Raw genomic sequence first — 17,757 nt, 5'->3', positions numbered from 1 at the left:
CAGTGTCAGATTTTATTTTGGGGGGCTCCAAAATCACTGCAGATGGTGACTGCAGCCATGAAATTAAAAGACGCTTACTCCTTGGAAGAGAAGTTATGACCAACTTAGATAGCATATTCAAAAGCAGAGACATTACTTTGCCAACTAAGGTCTGTCTAGTCAAGGCTATGGTTTTTCCATTAGTCATGTATGGATGTGAGAGTTGGACTGTGAAGAAAGCTGAGCGCCGAAGAATTGATGCGTTTGAACTGTGGTGTTGGAGAAGACTCTTGAGAGTCCCTTGGACTGCAAGGAGATCCAACCAGTCCATTCTGAAGGAGATCAGCCCTGGGATTTCTTTGGAAGGAATGATGCTAAAGCTGAAACTCCAGTAACTTTGGCCACCTCATGCAAAGAGTTGAGTCATTGGAAAAGACTCTGATGCTGGGAGAGATTGGGGGCAGGAGAAGAAGGGGACGACAGAGGATGAGATGGCTGGATGGCATCACTGACTCGATGGATGTGAGTCTGAGTGAACTCCGGGAGTTGGTGATGGACAGGGAGGCCTGGCGTGCTGCGATTCATGGGGTCGCAAAGAGTCAGACACAACTGAGAGACTGAAGTGAACTGAACTGATGATTAATCAAAAATTACATGACACGCAAAAATGCAAGGGAAAAAACACAGTGTTAAGAGAGAAAATAATAATCAGAACAGACTCAAACATGACTGCTATGTTTAATGTATCAAATGGGAAATTTCAGGAGAGAGAGTTATTATAAATTGAATTGTGCCTCCTTGCAGAGTTTGTACATTGAGGCCCTAATCCCAATGAGGTCATAAGGGTGAGGCCTAATCCCACAGAGCTAATGTTCTTATAAGAAGATGAACAGACACCAGTGCCCACTTTCTTTCTCTGTCTCTTTTTTTCTCTCCACACACACATACACAGAGGAAATGCTATGTGAGGGCACAATGATGAAGCAACCATCTGCAAGTGAAGAATAGAGGCCCCAGCAGACACCAATCCCCAGAGCACTTTGATATTGACGTCCTAGCCTCCAGATCTGTGAGAAAATACATTTTTGTTGTTTTAGACATTCAGTTTGTGATATTTTGTTATGGCAACCTAAGCAGACCAACACACATTGCAATTCTACTAATGAATCAAATGGAAAGGCTAGAAATAAAAAAAGAGAGATAAAGTCCACCTTTGACAAACTTATCAGTAGACTGAATACAGTTGAATAGACAATCACTGAAATTTAAGATTGGTCTCTAGAAATTACCCAAACTCAAAAAGGGTGGCAAAAAATAACAGAATTCAAGAGTTATGGGATAATATGAAACAATCTCACATATGTGTGAGTCCCAGAAGAAGAGATAATAATGCAGGAGAATTGTGAAATAGTGGGAAAGAGTTTTCAAAAATTCATGACAGATATCACAATACTAGTGCAAGAAATTTAGAGACTTCTCAGAAGGACAAATTACTACACAGACAGGCAACAATCCTAGATACATTATATTCAAACTGCTGATTAAAAAAAAACAATGTGAAGGTAGCCATTAGAGAAAAAAAAAAAAGAAATAAAATTAAGATTTACCACAGACATAAGAAATGAATTGCCAGTCCAGGTTCAATGCAGGCTACAGGATGCTTGGGGCTGGTGCACTGGGATGACCCAGAGGGGTGGTACAGGGAAGGAGGTGGGAGGGGGGTTCAGGATGGGTAACACGTGTTCACCTGTGGCAGATTCATGTTGAAACCAATACAATATTATAAAGTAATTAACCTCCAATTAAAATATATAAATTTAAATTTAAAAAAATCATGAATGGTAAATAAAAAGTCAGGAATCTAACATGCAGGTGGCGCTAGTGGTGAAGAATGGTTGGGAAGATCCACAGGAGGAAGAGATGCCAACTCACTGCAGTGTTCCTGCCTGAGAAACCCCATGGACAGAGGAGCCTGGTGGGCTGTGGCCCATGGGGTCACAGAGACGCAGGTATGACTGAGTGATTGAACATGTATATTTAACATGCCATCTTAGGATTTCATACCCAAAGAAAGTATCTTCAAAAAATGAAAATCTCTATACAAAATACAAAAAGAAATTCTTCAGGGAAAATGAATATGATACGAATCAAAACTTGGATCTACATATACACACACACAAATCTTCAGGAAAATTCATTTTCCCAACTCCCTTAGCCACTGCACTGATCAATGCAGCTTCTGTATCTCAGTCCATAAGCATCAGAGAGTGTTCCTCTCAACCAGGGCCTTGAACAGGACTGGAAAGCAATCAAGTTCCTACAGTGCTGTTATTTTAGAACCTAGGATCATTGCAAAGAGTGGTTGAAATTAATTGATGTCTTTGTCATTTATTGATGTTTTACAAGTATGGTGATTGGAAAGAACTCCATAGTAGGAATATGAATGTCTCAATGACAGTCTCTAATATTATTATTCTTATGCTGCATGTGGATAAGATACTTTTACTGGAAAACAAACAAACAAACAAACAAACAACCCTCACTGAAGAAAAGGATTCAAACAGAACTTTATCTTTTTAAATTTAAATTTATTTATTTTAATTGGAGGTTAATTACTTTACAATATTATATTGGTTTTGCTATACATCAACATGAATCTGCCATGGGTGTACGCGTGTTCCCCATCCTGAACCCCCCTCCCTCCTCCCTCCCCATACCATCCCTCTGGGATGTCCCAGTGCACCAGCCCCAAGCATCCTGTATCCTCCATCGAACCTGGACTGGCGATTCATTTCATATATGATATTATACATGTTTCAATGCCATTCTCCCAAATCATCCCACCCTCTCCCTCTCCCACAGAGTCCAAAAGACTGTTCTATACATCTGTGTTTCTTTTGCTGTCTCTCATACAGGATTATCGTTACCATCTTTTGAAATTCCATATATATGCATTAATATACCATATTGGTGGTTTTTTTCTGGCTTACTTCACTCTGTATATTCAAAAGCAGAGACATTACTTTGCCGACTAAGGTCCATCTAGTCAAGGCTATGGTTTTTCCTGTGGTCATGTATGGATGTGAGAGTTGGACTGTGAAGAAGGCTGAGTGCCAAAGAATTGATGCTTTTGAACTGTGGTGTTGGAGAAGACTCTTGAGAGTCCCTTGGACTGCAAGGAGATCCAACCAGTCCATTCTGAAGGAGATCAGCCCTGGGATTTCTTTGGAAGGAATGATGCTAAAGCTGAAACTCCAGTACTTTGGCCACCTCATGCGAAGAGTTGACTCATTGGAAAAGACTCTGACACTGGGAGGGATTGGGGGCAGGAGGAGAAGGGGATGACCGAGGATGAGATGGTTGGATGGCATCATGGACTCAATGGATGTGAGTCTGGGTGAACTCCGGGAGATGGTGATGGACAGGGAGGCCTGGTGTGCTGCAATTCATGGAGTCGCAAAGAGTCGGATACGACTGAGTGACTGAACTGAACTGAACTGAACTCACTCTGTATAATAGGCTCCAGTTTCATCCACCTCATTAGAACTGATATGTACAATGGAGTATTATTCAGCCATTAAAAAGAATACAAACAGAACTTTATTTTTATTTATTTATTTATTATTTTTAAATATAAATTTATTTATTTTAATTGAAGGCTAATTACTTTACAATATTGTATTGGTTTTGCCATACATCAAAAATTAACTTTATGGCTGGATTGGCCGAGTAAGCTACACTGGACTTGTAGCCTCATTCCTGAGACAATATCTTTTTCTTTATTATGGTTCTTGTTAGACTGTCCTGAGCCTGGCTAGTTGGCATTCTTTCCTGCTTTGACAATAGCATAGTGCAGAAAATTGTCAAAATTTCTATATTCTATGATTCTGTTTCTTTAAATTGTACTCTTTAAGTATTCTGTAGCCTATTACGAAATATAAGATGTACTATCAGATGACCAGGACAGAAAGCAAGGCTCAAAGAATACAAGAGAGAGGATGAACACTATATTCATTTTTGAATTTGGAAGAAGTCTAGTGATATCTAAACAGAACAGTTACATTATGCAAAAATAACACTCCAGAAATCACAAGACAAAATTAGTTTTCTGTTAAAAAAACACATATGCTTTGTATACAAGACATATAAAATTGACACAATAGAATTTACTATGCTAAGTTGTAGTGAATACTTATAGTTTTCTTCCTGAATTTCTTTTTTTTTTTTGTTTACATCTCCATTTCATTTTTTTTTTTTTCTATTTTTCAGAAAAAGGCTTTTTAAAAACTTTAATGGAGGAAACAAAGTCTCATTCCCCAATTTATACAGACCTCCATAATTTTATATCTTGCCATTACATCTATTGCTTGATTAATTAAAAAGAGTTGGGACATTTCTGATTATTTTTTCTCTGGATTTCATTTGTCAACAATGCTTCTTTCTTCCATCATTATACATAACAGAAAAATACTGAATTGCATTTCTTACTAAAAGGAAGTTTTTACTGGAATATTCTCATTGAGTAGCAGAGATTGATATATTTTTATCAGCACTTCCCCACTAGTTACATTACATTACTTTGCATACTGTTCCCATTGACAGTGATATTATGAAAAGCCATAGTGCATGCTGGGTAATACAGACTTTAAGCATTCACACTCCATTAATTAATTCATCACCTAAAAGCTAAGTATTGATTTTTTAATGGTTTTACAAATCTATTTAAGTTTCTGTGATGTGATTAAGAGGATGTGTGTTTACTGTAAATTATCCAACAAGTACAATGGTATTAGTCTCAGAAATAGCAAACAATTTAGCTTCTGAGAAAGGAGGGGAAAAAATTAGTTAAAATATTTTTCCAAATACTGATTATTTATTCAATAGCTATTATAACTTTCTATTAAAAAAGAAAAAACCCTGCTATTTCAAACCATGGTACTATGTTTTTTGATTTGTGATGATAACATGCTCCACAATATTCCAAATAAGAACTACAGTGAAAAATTTCTGACCAACTCTAGCAATTAAACAATATTTAATCCACTATAATTTTCAGTAGGATCTAGGGGAAAAAGTTACTGGTATATGATTTCATTACATCTCCATTTCAAAACATTATTTTCAATAACATATTAGGAAGTAAAACTTACTGTTTTGCAGTAACTTTGGCAATGCCTTTTAAAATTTCCCATCCAGGATAAGAAGACTATATGAGAACTACATGGCTACCATTACTATCACTTTGATTAGGAAATCAGGAATTTAATCAATGTTAGTAGGAAAACATAAGAAAGTCTTTTCCATCTGTCTACTAATTCAATTCAATTAAAGAAACATTCATTTTATTATTTTATTTCCACATGCTAGCTGTGCAGGTGCAAGACATTAGCAAGCAGCTTAACAGAAAAAAAGAATAATGTGCTCACTTACTAATTTGACTCGATGACCAGGAGTGGCACTGATTCCCCAGGTGCATTCTTTTCTGCTTGGGTACTTGTCTGGCCAGTTGGGACTAGTGATGAAGCCACTTGGACTGTGGACCTTCTGTTCACACTCAGCTGTGCCAATAATGATAGTATCAATTAGTGTGTAAATCTAGCCCAGGATTGGGCCATCAAGGAAGCAGCTTACTTGCCCACTATCTTGGTGAAAAATTGTCCTGAATAACTAATCATCACTGTACCACTTGTCATATTCATCTGCTTTGGCAAACATTTTGCCAAGCATAATCGTAATCAGACAATGACTGTTTTGAGTTCACTTGAAATTAAGTATTTATAATGAATTAGATAAATGCCTATGAGAAAATGAATTATTTTTAACTGATGGATTTGTAAGCTCAAAATTTAACACAGTAATGTTATTGATAATCAAAGGTATCAACTCTTGGTACATGCAAAACATTTAATGCAATGTCACAACAAAAATCAATGGACTATGTCATTTTCAATTATTTTTTGTATTAACATAAACATCATTTATAGTTAATCAGGATCATTAAGCCACTTTATGAAACATATTTTTATATTTTTTCTCTCTTTGTTAAAGTATATGCTTGAATATCTAAATCATAATTTTAACTGCTAAAGTAAATTCTTTGTAGTTTCATCAAAGCAAAATGAAGCCCTGAGGGGAAAACAGCTACTAGCTTCAGAACTAATTTAGAAAACATGTCATTCAATTAATATGAAATTTCTCTTAGATTTTACACTGTTTAAATAACTTCGTCTTGGGGGAGGGCACCCAATATTGCTAACGCATGTGTGCACTGTTGCTTCAGCTTTGTATAACTCTTTGTGGCCCTATGGATTATAGCCTGCCAAAGCTCCTCTGTCCATGGGATTCTTCAGTCAAGAGTGCTAGAGTAGGTCGCCATTTCCTTTCCCAGGGCATCTGCCTGACTCAGAGATTGAAACTGCATCCCCTGCAGTCCTAGCATTGGCAGACGGATTCTTTCCTGCTGAGCCACTGGGGAAGGCACAATATTTCTAATATCAAACTTCAAAAACATGTAGTACTGTGTCCTCAAACTGTGTGCTAACTATATAATTTATGAACTGTCATGCTATGTATCCTGTGTAGACTGGAAATTATTTGTTGTATATTATGTCACCCATTCTAAAATATAATTAATTCTCTGAAAATTTCTAAGAAATCTCAGGGGAAATACTTTACTATATGAACAAAACACTTGTTAAATAGTAGTGCTGCACAATAAAGGTAAAATGACTGATACTACTGTGCTGTTGGTGCCTGCCTTCCTTCTGAACCCTTGCTTTAACTGCCAGCTTTCCACAGGGAATTGGATTTGTAACCAAGAAATGCAAAACAAACAAACAAAAAACAAAACAAAACAAAAAGTGAAGTTTAGCTTGTTTTAAACAACACAGGTTCATACAGAAAAACTTAAAGTCTGGGTGCTATCTTGATAAGTGTTTTCTGAGTTCCATTATCCCCGTCCTTGCCTTGCTCATATGAAATGTGGAATCTTCCAGATCTGGCAAATAGCTTATAAGACAAAGCCAAGAGGCTTGCTGCTGAAGTATATAAGGTGCAGAGTATCATAGCAGTAGTGAAACAAAATCCAGCCCCTTTACTGACATAAATGAGGAGTGTCATTAGGAGTGCCTGGATATACTTCTACATAAAAGAAATTTCTTAGAAAGTCCTTTCTTGAAAATATTTATTATAAAGAGAGACTTTGGATATCTAAGTTTATTTGCTACCCATGAGTCACTACATGCATATTCTGTAAAAACTTTTTTTTTTCTAAATTATCTTCCATATCTCAAAAACTGGGCCTATTCCCCAGCCTATTGATTTACTAGAATTCTTTGCCAAGTTTCACACATCAGAATCTCATTGGTTTATACATGAAAGTAAAAAGAGAAAAAAAATCTTGCATATAATTCTATGCAACGTCATTAATTTAGTGAAATAGAGGGGGAAAATGTGATGCGACCATATTTGAATGAAACTAATGGAATGAGGGTCAATTCAGGGTATTCTGTAGGATTCAAATGTGCATACAAAGAATTGCTATGTAATTGTAGTTCTAGTTAGGCACCTATCACTCTACCTGTGTTAATGACTAGTTATACACTTGTCTTAGTAATAAATCCAAGTTAAACAGAAAGCTTTATTTTCTTTTTAAACAAAATAGAAATAAGGAAGAAAGAAAGAAAGAAGATCTGAGTAACTATATCTTTTCCCCATGTAGCTCATATTGGCTGAGGAGATGAAGATAAATGTCTTTATAAAACACTGGAATATGTTAAGAATGTAGGACCAAAAACTGATAGGCTAATACTGTGCTACTAAGATGCTGTGTGTGTATGTGTGTGTGTTGGGGAGCGGGGTGGGAAACCATAACTTAAAACTCTAAATGGCACAGTATTTTCAAATGTCTTTTTTATGGTAGGCATTTGAGTTTGAGATGCCTGGTATTTAAAGTGACAGCATTCATGCATCACATATAGAAGATATGTTGGGGAGGGAAATTAAACCAAATGCAAAGCATTTAGCAGCAGTTTAAATATGGAGACGGGTATGAGGCCTGTTATATGAAGACCGGCGGATATCGCAGTGCTTTACCTGGCTGCCAGATGGCATCATGGCAGCTCTTGCATCTGCTCTACAGTTATTCTAATGCCACCTATACATGATGTGCTGAACCGCGAGGTAATACAAAGTTTCCGATAGTGTGATTTGGATCTTTGAACACGGGGTGTATTTTTATTTTTGACATTTGAACAGTTAACAATTACTACTCACTGATATGATTAACTCTACCTGGAGTTGGGTAAAGCAGTGCTTTACCCAAACTGCATGAAGTTCTAGATATCATCAGACAAAATGAACTTTCTTTCATACCTTCCTTGCAATCATGCTTATTTTCATGCAGCACAAATCCATTTCGGCACTGACACAGGTAGCTTCCTACTGTGTTGACACACTCATGTTGACACCCGCCGTTATCCTTAGAACATTCATCTTTGTCTAGCAAAGAGATAACCGCATAGATTAGTAAGTAACTTTATTTGTTTGTTTTAAAATTATTTATTTTTACTTTACAATATTGTATTGGTTTTGCCATACATCAACATGCATCTGCCACAGGTGTACATGTGTTCCCAATCCTGAACCCTCCTCCCATCTCCCTCCCCATACCATCCCTCTGGGTCATCCCAGTGCACCAGCCCCAAGCATCCTGTATCCTGCATTGAACCTAGACTGGCGATTCATTTCTTATATGATATTATACGTGTTTCAAAGTAAGTAACTTTAAAAATGAAGGCTATCAAAGGAGAGTCATTTGGTTGTAGTTAATATTGGCAAAGGGTAAGCTAAGTCACAGCTTTCCCTGTTCCCAAAATAAAGCAAAACAAAAAAATTATAGTGACTTAGTTCTACCTAGTCCTTGTTTAGCTTGGAGCTTTGTGCCATGAACTGAATTTCCAAGATCACTTACACTAGGATAACAACATGTAGTCCTCTTTCATTCCTCTATTGGAGAAGTTTTGAGTAGGGCAGAGGAAATAAAAGAATCTTTTTCCAAATAATTCAAAAAATGTATTGTCAATTTTTAAAATCAATTAAAAATTGTGAATAATTTGAATAAATGCAAATAGGAGCATATAAATGGAGGAAAGTCCTTCACTATGGCATGTAGACAGAGGCTAAACAAGGTTCCAAGATTTGTGTGCAATCATTTTTTAAAATCACTCATTATAACTACTGTAGCAGATTTTTTTCATTAACTTTGCAGTTATGCTTAGCATTAATAAATCTGGATATTTTATAAGATTCCAAGAGAGAAAAAGGCATCATTAGATTATCCTGAAGAAGAAACAATTAATATATTTTAATCTACTCAAGCAAACCAGTTAACTAATAAGTAATTCCATAAAAGAGCTTTTAGTGTGCTAGAAGTAAAGGTTAGGATAGGAAATATGAGCTCTAAGAAATAACCAACAAATTCACTACAGGGAAAAAAATCCCAACTCTATTAGCAGGCAGTCAATTCAGTGAGAGGCATCAGCCACCATATTACATTGCTTAGCAGTCATTCCATGAATGGCTTGTCCATTAAAGTCAAAACTGGCCTCTGCTCCTGACACATAGATATGACGGTTCTTCACTCAGACCTTCCCCACTCCCATTGCACAGAGAACAAAGAGCCACATGAGAGTCACATCAGAGATTACGCTGAATTCAAAGTTAAACTGTCAACTGATTTTTCTAGTGAGAGTTTGTGAGCTCATGGTGGCACACAAATAGCAAATGCTATTTTTGCTTGTTTTAATCAAATGAGTATTCCCCCTATGGAGATGGGTGTAGGAAAGACATTTTGTCCAAGAATCTGATACTAATATTTGTGAATACATTTATTTTTTTCCATTTTGATGATGAATAACATGATATACCACACGCATGCTCGTGGGATATATTCATGTGTTGGCAATATCAGAATATACATACAGGCAGACTTGAAAATTTTAATGACATATCAGGATCAATATATCTGCAATTTAAGTGTTCTCTAATTGTCCTTAAAACTTCCATAACACTTTTAATACTTAATATTGAAGCTAAGCAAATAAGAAAAAAAAATAGAATAAATAAAATTTATCTCTAAAAGAGAGTATCAAATATTAAAGTGTATAAGAAATCAGAAATTAATAGAAAGTAGTCTTGCAAGATTAATTTTCAAGAAGTCCATCATTTGGAAGTACTATTACCTTAACTGTGAAAACTACAGGTGATGTTTGTAAATGGCCCATGAAGAAAGGATGAGTGGTGAACTAGACTCCCTACTCCCATGCTGTTACTACCCGTATTTCCTAGTTCAGACAAGCAGGAGATGATTTACATTTCTTATTTTAAGATGCCTTTCCAGGGGCTGTTTACTTAAGATGCTTTGGAAAAATACTTCTTTATGAGTTGATGCCAAATACACTGTATCACTGTAAATGGAAAGAGCCAGTTAAAAAATTTCTGGTGCTAGAATTACTCTGAAATATATACATATTTCTTATAAAATATTTATCTAATGATTGTTTGGTAATCTTAAAATCTGATATAGTGAACTATGGTTGTACTCTAGGTCAAAAAGATTTTTGAGAGTTAGTTGGAAATCTAACAATTGTAAGCACTTTACATTTAAGAAATTAGTTTACATTTGCAATTGGCTGGTAAACAAGTTGCTCAGTGACAAACCTATCGGAGAACACCTGAGTCATCCCTTCATTTGGATCTGTTAGATGTCATGCATGAGAGACAAAAAATGTTAAAAAAGAACACAGGTTAATATGCTAAATTTTTCAACCCATAGTCATTTTATAATGAACATAATTCCAAAACATAAAATATTTCTAACATTTAAAGTTCATTGTAGTAGAAATATCAGATATTTCTAAGGAGAGTTATTTTCTTTAGATTTGATAGAACATAATCTGATTTGTAGTAATGGTAAGTACAGAGAAATAAAGTTGAAAGTGAAACAATTCATATTTGAATAATAGTTTTTGTAGCCAGTTTTTCATATTTCTATTGTGCTGGAAAGATAATAATAATTAAAAATAATTTTTAGAGGAGGAATAAGAAAATGAGGAACAAGAGGGAGAAGAAGAAGATTTGATATATCATACTGTCTAAGTAACTCATTATTTTTCAGTGTCCCAATTAATTAATGTTTCCTTCTTCCCTACATCAAACATTGTTAATATAATCAATGTCACATGAAATTAAGAGTTACCAAGTATATTCTGGAATATATGTGTAAGCTAATCTAAACTAAGCTAAAATTCAAAACTGGGCAGAAAAGCAGCATATAAAAGTCACCATGCCCAACAAAGCAGTGTATAAAAATGCCCACACACACCAAATAGTCCATATGAAAAGAGAAAATTTCAGTAAACATTGGAATACTTGAAATTATCCAGACTTTCTACATTATGCAAAGAAAGCTATTTATTTAACTTAATGTCATTAAAGATTAGTTACACAAATATATTCTGAGTTTTTTATAAAAATTATCAAATTTGAGGGAAAAACATTAGCAAATATAATTCTGTTTTCATTTTCTTTCCTTTTTATCTTCTTAGGACACAAACTACAAATATTTTGAACAATGAAAATCCCAAGGAAGAGAGAAGGAAGGAGGATGCGGAGTTTTAAAAATTTCTCAGACTGTATATTTTTGAGATTAGTTGTTTGTCAGTTGCTCAAAAATATACAAGCAACTCATGCAGCTCAATTCCAGAAAAATAAACAATCCAATCAAAAAATGGGCCAAAGAACTAAATAGACATTTCTCCAAAGAAGATATACAGATGGCTAACAAACACATGAAAAGACGCTCAACATCACTCATTATCAGAGAAATGCAAATCAAGACCACAATGAGGTACCATTTCACACCAGTCAGAATGGCTGCAATCCAAAAGTCTACAAGCAATAAATGCTGGTGAGCGTGTGGAGAAAAGGGAACCCTCTTACACTGTTGGTGGGAATGCAAACTAGTACAGCCACTATAGAGAACAGTGTGGAGATTCCTTAAAAAACTGGAACTAGAACTGCCTTATGACCCAGCAATCCCAGTGCTGGGCATACACACCAAGGAAACCAGAATTGAAAGAGACACGTGTACCCCAATGTTCATCGCAGCACCATTTATAATAGCCAGGACATGGAAACAACCTAGATGCCCATCAGCAGATGAATGGATAAGAAAGCTGTGGTACATATACACGATGGAGTATTACTCAACCATCAAAAAGAACACATTTGAATCAGTTCTAATGAGGTGGATGAAACTGGAGCCGATTATACAGAGTGAAGTAAGTCAGAAAGAAAAACATCAATACAGTATACTAACACATATATATGGAATTTAGAAAGATGGTAATGATAACCCTGTATGTGAGACAGCAAAAGAGACACAGATGTACAGAACTGACTTTTGGACTCTGTGGGAGAGGGAGAGGGTGGGATAATTTGAGAGAATGGCATTGAAACATGTATAATATCATATAAGAAATGAATCGCCAGTTTAGGTTTGATGCAGGATACAGGATGCTTGGGGTTGGTGCACTGGGATAACCCAGAGGGATGGTATGGGGAGGGAGGTGGGAAGGGGGTTCAGGAGTGGGAACTTACATACACCCATGGCGGATTCATGTTGATGTATGGCAAAACCAATACAGTATTGTAAAGTAAAAAAAAAGAAAAAAGAAAAATAAAATTTCTCAGACTGTCTGTGTAATGAATTCAATAATTGATAATTCTGTCAATGATTCATTAGAAATTTTCTAGCATTTTCATACTGTCAGCATGGGATTTTAAGAACTGTTTTTATTACAGAGAAATAAATGTCTTATTGAGTAGAAATCAAAACATTTAATTTTTCAGATGGAAATTAGCCTCCTTCTTTGGAATGGACATATCTGATTTCCATTCCTTCATGTAGATGAAGGAAAGGTCCATTATTAGGGAAAAATGAGGTGGCATTTTCCCATCAGAGACCTGTAGAGTATCTCTGAGACTATCAGAGACCATCAGTCTATGAATAATACATATTGGATGGAACTGAAGTGGCAACCTGTATCAAGTTCTTGCAAGATTCAAAAATAAAAATTTTCTCTTTGCTGAAAGCTTCCATGTCTGTAGGAAAAAGAAGTAAAGGGTCCATGTACCAGAATAGAACAATATATGAGCAGATACACTTACAATAAATGCTCAGATATAAAACAAACATCTTACACACTCGTGCATACACACATACACAATACATCTCATGCATGTGTGCATGCATACAAAACACACAGTTTTCAACACAAAACTGTTGAAAAAATAATCACCTTCAAATGAGCACTGATAAGCTCTATTGAGAGCAATAATTCAGACAATTTGCTCTTTCTATAATATGCAAGTATTTAAATATCATTAATCATGAAACTTGGAACTAGATTCAGAATCATAGAAGAGCTTTAATTGTGTTACTACTTGAAATTAATCACACTAATATTTAAAGTTTTGTTAGGATAATATCAGGTTGAATTTATTCTAAAAATATCTATGACCTTCCCAAGAGAAAAAAAATAGTGTGTAGGAGAAACAGTGTAAAGAAATATCTATAAACATTGAAAGATGGATAAGGTGAGAATCAGGGCAGTTGAAATCACTTGAATACAGAGGAAGAAAACTCACACAAATAATTTTATCTGACTCCTATATTTGTAACAGACAAATGAACTCAGAGTCAAGAAATCTGGGCTTTAATGAGCTTATCCTTTAAGTCATCATTGCATCTTTTTACCACTACAGGGTTGCCTAAGAAGGTGGAAGGTCTATGTGCAGCTCTCATTGCCTGAAGTTATTTGTTATATTATTTCCAAATAACAAACACTGTGATTAAAGTAAAACTCAGGTTTCCCAAATGTTATTTTTACATGCATAAAATCCTACTATATTTCCTTTAAGTTTAACCTATTTAAGGAAAAATAATCTTGTTCTTAGAATACAGTTAATTTTGCTTAATCACTTAAAGTAAGTAAACTATATCAAGAATACCTATGCAGATTTGAATAATTGTATTCAAATACAATATTATATAAAATTGTTAGGCTTTACTTCATATAAAGTAATTATTGTTCATTTAAAAAAGAACCTCATTCATTCATAGAAAATAACAGTAATATACTGTTGAACCAGCTATCTTCTAGAAAATGTCTATAAATGTCTATATTATTAGACATTTTGTCTAATATATTCCAAAATACATACAAATTTAATAGGTATGTTATTCAATATCATGTTCAAATAACCTTAGTTTTATAGTCGTAATTTCCTTTACTTGTACTATTTCATTATATTGCTTTATAATACACCCTTAATATCAGAAGTAAATAACACTAATTTTTGTAGAGGAGCATATGGATATTCTGCTGTATAAAACAATAACTTCTAGATTTTCAAACTATAGCATGAGTATTTTAAAACATTAAGAATTTATGCAATGATTTCTTACTTTGCTGAACATGAAAGTGACAGAAATCTGTATTATTTTGCTAATAAAGTCTTGGAGTTATTCTTCTAATTCTATTTCTTAGATCTATAAAGTGCTTATTGAAAATCAAAGGTATGTGAAAACATTAGTAAAATCTCAATATGATTATTTCATTAAATATTAATAATTGTATTTTTAAAATAATGCTATACTTTAATTTCATTTTATTCATTAAAAATCTAAGTATATTTCCTTGTGTTTTTTTCTTTTTTTTAATTAAATTTTTATTTTTACTTTATTTTACTTTACAATACTGTATTGGTTTTGCCATACATTGACATGAATCCACCATGGGTGTACATGCGTTCCCAAACATGAACCCCCCTCCCACCTCCCTCTTTCTTGATGTATCACTTGGTTGCAAGAAAGCTAGAACATATTTTTAAATAACTTTCCTTTCTATATAGTATAAATTCACTTATAATAAATTGAATTTCTTGATAAAACTTTTGGGGAAAGTTAAGTGGAAAATAGCTAAACATGACATACTTCTCATTATGTTTTCATAAATCATAACCACTTCTGAACTTTTTAGAGAACTGGTTATAAACAGAAACACTTAAGATTATGTCTACATAAAAAATTTCTGGATTAACATACACAATGCAGCAAATATTTATTCAATTGTCTATAACATGTTACAAACTACAAAAATAAAAATTAGAAAATTTAACTCAATAAAAAACACATATTAATAGTATTAATTTGTATTAATACTTATGAACTAATCAACAGATGGATTTAAAGTTTCACAAGTTTCAGAATAATGTTTTTAAGAGGAATAATTTTGAAATTGGGAAATTTAGGCAATTTCACTGATGTTTACTTATTTTTTTAAAATGTAGGGGCTTTTAATCAAATTTCAGTTCTTTAAGAGGGAATTTTTAATGTGAATTTGTTCAGTATAAGTCACTCGGTCATGTCCAACTCTTTGAGACCCCATGTACTGTAGCCCACCAGGCTCCTCTGTCCGTGGGATTCTCCAGGCAAGAATACTGGAGTGAGTTGCCATTTCCTCCTCCAGATCATTAACCTTATCCACTTCCAAAGTAACTGTATGAAAATATTGCCATAATAATTTTGTGTTGTTTTTACTAGCCTTTGATATATCTGATTAGAATGTATATAAAATCTAAGTCAGCAAATTTGGAAAACTCAGCAGTGGTCACAGGACTGGAAAAGGTCAGTTTTCATTCCAATCCCAAAGAAAGACAATGCCAAAGAATGCTCAAACTACCGCACAATTGCACTCATCTCACTCTCTAGTCGGAGAAGGCAATGGCACCCCACTCCAGTACTCTTGCCTGGAAAATCTCATGGACGCAGGAGCCTGGTAGGCTGCAGTCCATGAGGTCCCTAAGAGTCGGACACGACTGAGTGACTTCACTTTCACTTTTCACTTTCATGTATTGGAGAAGGAAATGGCAACCCACTCCAGTGTTCTTGCCTGGAGAATCCCAGGGACGGGGGAGCCTGGTGGGCTGCTGTCCATGGGGTCGCACAGAGTCAGACATGACTGAAGCGACTTAGCAGCAGCAGCAGCACACGCTAGTAAAGTAATGCTCAAAATTCTCCAAGCAGGGCTTCAGCAATATGTGAACCGTGAACTTCCTGTTGTTCAAGCTGGTTTTAGAAAAGGCAGAGGAACCAGAGATCAAATTGCCAACATCCGCTGGATCATCGAAAAAGCAAGGGAGTTACAGAAAAGTTTCTATTTCTGCTTTATTGACTATGCCATAGCCTTTGACTGTGTGGATCATAATAAACTGTGGAAAATTCTGAAGAGGTGGGAATACCAGACCACCTAACCTGCCTCTTGAGAAACCTATATGCAGGTCAGGAAGCAACAGTTAGAACTGGACATGGAATGACAGACTGGTTCCAAATAGGAAAAGGAGTACATCAAGGCTGTATATTGTCACCCTGCTTATTTAACTTATATGCAGAGTACGTCACAAGAAACGTTGGGCTGGAGGAATCATAAGCTGGAATCAAGATTGCCAGGAGAAATATCAATAACCTCAGATATGCAGATGACACCACCCTTTTGGCAGAAAGTGAAGAAGAACTAAAGAGCCTGTTGATGAAAGTGAAAGAGGAGAGTAAAAAAGCTGGCTTAAAGCTCAATATTCAGAAAACTAAGATCATGGCATCTGGGCCCATCACTTCATGGCAAATAGATGGGGAAACAGTGGAAACAGTGGCTGACTTCATTTTTAGGGGGCTCCAAAATCACTGCAGATGGTGATTGAAGACATGAAATTAAAAGACACACTCCTTGGAAGGAAAGTTATGGGCAACCTAGACAGCATATTAAAAAAGCAGACATTACTTGGCCAACAAAGGTCCATCTAGTCAAGGCTATGGTTTTTCCGGTGGTCATGTATGGATGTGAGAGTTGGACTATAAAGAAAGCTGAGTGCAGAAGAATTGATGCGTTTGAACTGTCGTGTTGGAGAAGACTCTTGAGAGTCCCTTGGACTGCAAGGAGATCCAACCAGTCCATCATAAAGGTGATCAGTCCTGGGTATTCACTGGAAGGACTGATGTTGAAGCTGAAACTCCAATACTTTGGCCACCTGATGCAAAGAGCTGACTCATTTGAACAGACCCTGATGCTGGGAAAGATTGAGGGCAGGAGGAGAAGGACAACAGAGGATGAGATGGCTGGATGGCATCACTGACTCAGAGTCTTGGGTGGACTCCGGGAGTTGGTGATGGACAGGGAGGCCTGGCGTGCTGTGGTTCATTTGGTCTCAAAGAGTCGGACACGACTGAGCAACTGAACTGAATGGAAGACAATTGTATTTGACAATTGCATTTCATAGGGCTATTATTATTAATATCCTAACTTTAAGTAAAAAATTATTAAACTAGGATAAATGTTCATGGATTCAGTGTGCCTCCAAGCTCATTTATAAAAAACTATGAAGAATGGATAGCATACAATTTAAGCCAATCCACCTTGAAAGTCTGTAATACACATGCAACATGAGAATACTGATACCTGAGAAGAAATGTGCTTTGAAGCCCTTCTTGGATACAGTATTGTCAGATTTGAATTCTATTCTCATATTGTTGAAATGGGATGTGATCACTTCAGGCACTTCAGCACCACAATATTTGCCATGCAATTTAGACTCAGAAGAGAGACCACTCCAAATCTCCACATAATCATACTTGCATACCTAGAAATAATCAGGTTACTG

At 35.5% G+C, this 17,757-nt stretch overlaps 1 protein-coding gene across 1 annotated transcript in view; it reads right to left on the bottom strand.

Moving 5' to 3' along the window:
* TLL1 (tolloid like 1) overlaps nt 1-17,757 on the bottom strand; it is a 317,935-nt gene that overhangs the window by 36,258 nt on the left and 263,920 nt on the right. Inside the window, exons 16-18 of the mRNA XM_040251329.1 lie at nt 17,556-17,736; nt 8,353-8,478; nt 5,410-5,537 (exon numbers count right to left, since the gene is read on the bottom strand). Coding sequence (XP_040107263.1) covers nt 5,410-5,537; nt 8,353-8,478; nt 17,556-17,736 — 435 coding nt within the window. The remainder of the gene's footprint in view (nt 1-5,409; nt 5,538-8,352; nt 8,479-17,555; nt 17,737-17,757) is intronic.

The sequence above is a fragment of the Oryx dammah genome, unplaced genomic scaffold, assembly GCF_014754425.2.
Source record: "Oryx dammah isolate SB20612 unplaced genomic scaffold, SCBI_Odam_1.1 HiC_scaffold_12, whole genome shotgun sequence".
NCBI classification, from domain to species: domain Eukaryota; kingdom Metazoa; phylum Chordata; class Mammalia; order Artiodactyla; family Bovidae; genus Oryx; species Oryx dammah.
The sequence above is the reverse complement of the archived record's forward strand: the minus strand, read 5'-3'. Positions and strand labels throughout refer to the sequence as shown.